The following is a 6,772-nucleotide window of genomic DNA, read 5'->3' as shown; positions in this document are numbered from 1 at the left end:
TTGGAATTCAAGTTCTCAATACACCAGATGGAGTTCTGCTTTCTCAGAAGAAATATTTGCAAGATCTTATCTGCAAAGCTCAACTTCAGGGAGCCAAAACTCAAAGCTCACCAATGAATAGTGGGCTCAGATTGTCCAATTTTGGAAGTGATCCTGTTGAAGATGCCACTCTTTACAGGTCACTTGTGGGAGCCTTGCAATATGCAACTATAACTAGACCTGACATCACCTTTAGTGTAAATAAGGTTTGTCAATTTATGCACAATCCATTACAGTCTCACTGGGTGGCTGTTAAACGAATCATTGAATATCTTGGTGGAACTTTAGACTATGGACTTCATCTTAAAGCAGTCTCCAACTTCAATCTTACAGCCTTCTGTGATGCTGACTGGGCCTTGGACCCTGATGATAGGAGGTCTACAACTGGTTTTTGCATCTTTTTAGGTGAAAATCTCATAGCTTGGAAATCCAAAAAGCAAAGCACCATCTCTAGGTCCTCAACAGAAGCCGAATTTTGAAGCCTTGCTGATGTAGTTTCTGAAGTTACTTGGGTTCAATCCTTGCTCCATGAGCTGCATTTCAAGTCAACTATTGTCCCTTGCATCTGGTGTGATAATCTCATTTCAGTTATGCTTGCAGCAAATCCAATTCTTCATGCTCGTACGAAACACATTGAGATAGATCTTTATTTCGTTCGAGACAAGGTGCTTTCCAAACAGATTCAGGTTCAGCATGTACCCTCTTCAGCACAATTAGCAGATTGCCTCACCAAACTAATTTCTAACTCCAAATTTTCCATTATTCGAGACAAACTGTCCGTGGTTTCTCACCCCACTCAGTTTGAGGGGTCTGTTAAAGAGTCAGTTAAGAGTTAGTTGGTTCTGTTAATTGTGTTTGTTATTTCTGTGAGAAGTTGTTACTCAACAACCTTTCTTGTATTAATTGCTAACACTCGTTAGCCTTAATATACAAATAATACCCTGTATTTCTTTATGAGATTAATGAGAATTACAATTCATTTTCTTTCAAAGTCTTTTCCTTAATATGCACAAGCGTATAAATCTTTCAAATAAACAGTACAGATTTACTACTGTAAATATAATACGTCCTAAAGAAATATTGATTACATTGCAGCCAAGGCAAACAGTAGCCACACTCATAAGGGATACCATTTGATAGGCTGCAAGAGTTCTAAAATTGAGTGGCATTTTAGAATTTGGGTCATGCGGTAAGAAACATTTGGTGTACATTATATACAGAATGTCCTTCGTGGTGCCATGTGGATTGGAGACAAGTGAGCAGCAAAAATTGGAATATTCCAAGAGAATGGAGATTCAATGCATAATGGTGCAATTTTTAATCAAAGGGGTCAATACGAGGGTCGTGTTCGCTTGCCATTGCCATTCCCGTACAGAGGCATGTTGTACACATAACCTGCAAAATTGCAATGTTGTGATTAAAACTTTTCTCTAGTAGTAGTAGTAGGAGAGGAGTATAGCTTCCGAATCTGCTAGTCACACTTGAGAGGAAAGCTTTAATTTTAGTTAAGAAAATTCAATTAAACAAAAATAATACTGATCAATTGCACGAAGAAGAAATTAAAGCCACGCTTGGGTAGGTGTTCAACCTTTCCTGATCCTGAGCAATTTGAACATCTTTCTGTTCTAGGTGGTGATAGAGGTTTATTTTCACCATTAGTTGAGGACACCGGTTCAATAAGAACAAGGGTTCCTGTGGTTGAACACCGAGCACAAGCAAGATATCCTGCATGGATTAAAAGAATAAGAAACACATAGAAATAATCACTTCTGTAATCAAAATCTCAATGAGGAATATCATAGGCAAATGCTAACTTTTTACCATCACTGGTCAAATCAAATACTATAGTCTTAGTTTAACTTCTTTTTTCTTTTTAAAAAAAAAACACTAAGCTCCTGGTCTCTTAGACACAAGATGGCAAACATAATGCACAGAAGATTTATCCCCCGATAATTAATGCTAAGTTTTCAAGCTTTTCAACATGATGCAGGTCACCTTTGAAATACTAACTCCGTGTGGCCAATCCTATTGATTAAAACACATTCTAGCAGAGTTATCTTGGTAACAAATACTAGATTTTCAATCAAGGCCATAGTCATGTGTCAGAATAGGCATATGAGATAACTTTCAAAAAAATTCATACCAGTTCCAAGACAATATTTGCATCTTTTATGCTCCTGTAGTTTCACATTGTTTATTTCAACAATCATTAATGCTGAGATCACTCCAACTGCTCCTCCTGAGAATGATGCTACAATGGGGTCAACCTGACTGCAATTTGACAAGGAAGGAATTCAATAAATGACACCGACATGATATTGTGTGAAAAATCATTTAGTAACTTCATAGCAAAGATTTACCTCAACTGCATTGGCAGATGCATGCTTCTTATAAAATCTTCATATGATGTGCCTCCTATTCCCAGCTTAAGCTCCAACTGAGATACGAATGCAAAAAGACAAGGGAAACATATAGAAATAAAATTGATTTTAGGCCTTGATAGAACTAGTCTTCACTTGAGATGTGTCCCTAACTACTACCATAACTACACTGAACACTAATTTATCCAATAAAAACAACATTATATAGCTTAAAAATAACTTACACTGGGTGCAAGAAGGCCCCCAAAAAGCATAATCCCAGCAATCAGAGAAAAGCAGGAAGCATAGTACTGCTTAAGGTTTGCTGAAGTCTGAAATCAATGTACATGAGAAACACAATGAACTTCGTTCACTCTTTCTCTATAATAAAAAAAGGAAATGAAAACACAGGTAAAAGAGATTTGATAAAATGAAATGGACGAATCAGTGAAACAAGGTCCATAAGTTTTCCAGTTTATGGGAAGAAAACTTACCAAAGGAGGCAAGAAGGGAATGAATGATGGGAAATTAGGAAGATCAATTTCTCGCTCATCCTTTGAAACTCCAAACTCGGCACTTTTAATTCTCTGTTGTATTCTCAGCCTGCGAACCTACATTCATTGGAACAATCCCAAATCAAATCAGAAGATGACACCTCGTCAACAAGATACGAAAGTAGAGTATAATCAATTTGTTATAGTTAAGTTTATGATATGTTACGCTTAGAACTGGTCCTAAGTACAGGTATGGGTATAAGACAGAGCAATAAAGGAAAATATAAAGCTGCTAGTACTAGGAGAAGGGTCCATTTGCAATCAGATCAAATTTACAGACTTACATTTCGAAAAACCAAGCTGGAAAAATACGTGGATACAAAGTGATCAAAAGACATATCTTGCGTTTTCATACTCCCTTTAACGAATATTTGCATCTTCATAAGCTACTATTGGCTCCTACTCATTAAACATAGGCTAATACTTATCACAACCTAAACTAGTACACTAGTAATCTAGCATAACCAAGTAAGAAAAAGCATGTGCTAATAGAAAAAAACAGTTTCACTTGCCCACCTCTTCCATATGCAAAAAAATTTTGTTCCTGCGACTTCGTATATTGTCCTGAATTTCTTGTAGTTCCATATTGGCAAAGTCTTCCACTGTCTCCGGCCCCTCAATAATACAAAACCTGTATTTGGATAGGGAAGCACGTCATTTGAAGACATTTATTCATAACAATTCATCTTCTTCTTGACCATACGCAAATCCAGAGTACTCGTTACTTGGAATTATCTACACTAGTAAATAACTAACTAGTCATCGAACCTCCTCGAATTTTCATTAATAATACTAAACTAACCATACTATGAACAATTCAACCAAAAAAAGAAAAAAGAAACCCAATTGCAAATGGAAAAAGAAACAATCACATGCATACATATATACATATGTATACAGTAGCGGACGAGAAGGAGAGTACCCAGCAGCGTTTTTATCAATAGGCTCGGAATCGATTGAGGGAGCGAAAGAAGATGACTCGGGATCGGACGCCATGGATCGCCATTTGAAGCTCAACTTATGTCTAACAACACCAAATCTAGAGTTGGAATAACGAAGATTATAGTGATTTACTGGACTTATTGAGTGCGAAAGCGCCAAAGCTCGACCCAAACAAAGCATATTCACTTCTCGCAAAGGGCAGAGCCCCTGTTCTGTTGTGTTCTTCAGCGAGTCAAGTGAGTTTAGATTGAGAAAAAAAAAAGGTCGTGACTAGCTAGAAAAGAACGAATCAGGACGAAAGTGGGGGAGTTGTCACTTGTCTCAGTGCGGAAGAAAATGGAGGACTCACTATGTTTACGTGGCACCACACCATTGGATCAAATTTTTCTTTTTTTATTTATGCATCAAAATTAAAAATTATAGGAGAATTTGAGTGGAGCTGGCCTCCTTGGACCCCTCCAAAATTGGTCCTCTCTAATTTATTAGCTTTTTTGGATTATTTTGATATTTACAGTGACAATTATCCGTTTTAAGCATTTTTATATTATCTTATAGATAATTAAAAAAAAATCATTTTTTTTTTATTAAATATTCCTTATATTAGAGGTGTCAAACTAGATAAGGCGTGAAAAATCAATACAACCATCATATGTTTATACGATTATACGACATGCTATAATTAATAATTGTATACTAATGTAATACAAAAATTAACTTTGTCAATATCGGATAAGTGTTATTTTACAAGTCTATCATAGTTTCATGATTTTCATGATTATGTTTATTGGTCTTTTCCATATAGAACTTGGCAAGATTACCTTTACTTGGGTAAGCTACAATCTGCTTTTCGCCAATTTATTCTCCACCAACATTGTCCTTAACAAATATCACATAAACATAAAAATAACTTAAAATTAAAATTAATGTAAAATAGAAAAAGGAAATATAATAAAGAGGGGGTTGTTTTGCATTTACGTAGAGTATATATTTGTCAGGATTGGTGAAATATAAGATTAAAGTTTTATGCACAAAGTGGTAAAAAAATTACTTAGAGCGTATTTGTAATTAACTGTGTAATTACTAGGGTAGTAATTATATATCCTAGTAATTACCTTATATTTTAAAATATAAAATATGTTTGGATGTCAAGTAATAATTACTTATAAATTATTATTGTCATGTTTGTCAAAACCGTTAGTAATGACAAAAAAATATATCATATAATAAATATTATTTAAAATGAATAGTTTTTAGTAATTACATAGTGTAATTACATCTAATTCTCATAGGGGTTATGAGAATTGGAGAGTGTAATTGGAACTCTTAATTACCTCCAATTACATAGTTATTGTGTAATTACATAGTCAGACAAACACGTCAAATCAAGTAATTATTTTGAATTACATCTAATTCTAATTACATGGTGATGTGAAATTCAATTTTTGTTGTGAGTATCTATAATTGACTGTTTGGGTCTAAAGTTGTATAATGAGGTATCCAAGCATTTCCTAAATGTTTGGAGTCATTTGTATGTATTTAAGGATGATTTTGGGTGTTGGGATTAGTGTCTTTTAAAGCATATGTGCTAAACAATGTTTTATGAAATAAATAATTGAAATGATTTTTTAGCATATATTGATTGTTTATTATTATTGATAGAATAATACTATATGAATATTAGAAAATTCATAAATTTGTTATTGTGACTACAATCTTGTATTGGTACAAGAGGATTAAGATTGTAGAGAACGAATTTAAATAGTTCGCAGTAAAATAAAGTTATATGGATACTATGGATTAAATATTGTAAGTATTGTTCATTAGTATTATGAATATATGTAATCTAGATCCAAATTACTGATGTAGTAGAACATCTTAGTGGATGTACTTTTTATAAAGTAGTTATACATGAACGAGACTCGATATGTTAAGTATTATTAATATTTAATAATATTGCAGCATCCCAAATTTGCTAATAAGGCTTAGGGCCTTAACTAGCGTGTCGGAAGGGCAATAATTGATTTAATTATGTTAATATGTGAATTAAATGATTATGTGACTAGAAATGCATGTTTAGATAAATTAAATATGCATGTGGGCCACATCTGATTATTAGGAGCATATTTGTAATTCTGGCCCGTTGAGGGCATATATGTGTATTGTGATTAACACCACAAGGGTGTGGTGTATATTTGTGGTGGACGATCTGAGACGGTTCTAGGGAGCAGTTTAGCTAAATAGTCAAAACAAGGTCGAATACTCGGTTCGGGAGGAGCCTAGGGGTATTTTGGGAACATAGTTAGTGTTCGAGATTTACCGGGTAGCGGGTAGTAATTTAACGATTATTTGAGTATGACGGTGGAGATTTATAGGAAAAATCGATGATTTAGCGGGATGTGGCAATTGACGGGAATGCCCTTGGTGGCATTAAAGGATTGAGGATGTATATAGGGGCATTTTGGTCATTGGGCAGCTATAATGGACTTAGGCAGCTAAGTGGCTTTGACAAAACACTAGAATTAAGTAAACACAAAAAACAGAACTTCAGCTCCAAGTCTTTCTTTCTCCTTCGGTTCTTTCTCTCCCTCTTTTGGTGTTTGAGCGGCTTGAGGAACTTTGAGGATTCTAGGCTAAAAGATTGAAGGATTGGACTTGTTGTGCTTGGGAATTAGCTCAAAGTTGAACACATCTCAGAGGTAAGATCCTATACTCAATCTTTTCTGATGAATTCTGCCATGGATTGGAAGTTGCATGAGAGTTAAGCTTTAAGTTTGATTTTGGGTGTTGGTGAGGATTATGGAATTGTTTATGGGTTTGTTAGGATGTTTAGGCTGTATGGATAGGGAATATGGGCTTAATTCTGGGTGTAATTGATGT

At 34.8% G+C, this 6,772-nt stretch overlaps 1 protein-coding gene across 1 annotated transcript; it reads right to left on the bottom strand.

The window, feature by feature from the left end:
• Window positions 1-1,004: 1,004 nt before the first annotated feature.
• LOC133798073 (protein ORANGE-GREEN, chloroplastic) lies at window positions 1,005-4,183 on the bottom strand. The gene is made up of 8 exons (XM_062236257.1): window positions 3,876-4,183; window positions 3,470-3,584; window positions 2,894-3,010; window positions 2,645-2,731; window positions 2,400-2,476; window positions 2,183-2,310; window positions 1,628-1,764; window positions 1,005-1,434 (listed from the first exon to the last, which is right to left on the bottom strand). Exons 1-8 carry the CDS (start codon window positions 4,073-4,075, stop codon window positions 1,357-1,359), a joined length of 939 nt encoding a protein of 312 aa, XP_062092241.1. The 5' UTR covers window positions 4,076-4,183; the 3' UTR covers window positions 1,005-1,356.
• Window positions 4,184-6,772: the final 2,589 nt, after the last annotated feature.

The sequence above is a fragment of the Humulus lupulus genome, chromosome 8 (genome assembly GCF_963169125.1).
Source record: "Humulus lupulus chromosome 8, drHumLupu1.1, whole genome shotgun sequence".
In the NCBI taxonomy this organism is placed as follows: Eukaryota; Viridiplantae; Streptophyta; class Magnoliopsida; order Rosales; family Cannabaceae; genus Humulus; species Humulus lupulus.
Note: the sequence above shows the minus strand (reverse complement) of the source record. Positions and strands in the feature narration are given on the sequence as shown.

Excerpts from the sequence above, each read along its gene's own strand:
- LOC133798073 (XM_062236257.1), bottom strand. The coding sequence starts at position 4,075 with ATGCTTTGTTTGGGTCGAGCTTTGGCGCTTTCGCACTCAATAAGTCCA. Across the intron at positions 3,585-3,875 it reads ATTGATAAAAACGCTGCTGG|GTTTTGTATTATTGAGGGGC; the intron begins GTACTCTCCTTC and ends ATCCAAATACAG. Across the intron at positions 1,435-1,627 it reads ATTGCTCAGGATCAGGAAAG|GTTATGTGTACAACATGCCT; the intron begins GTTGAACACCTA and ends GCAATTTTGCAG.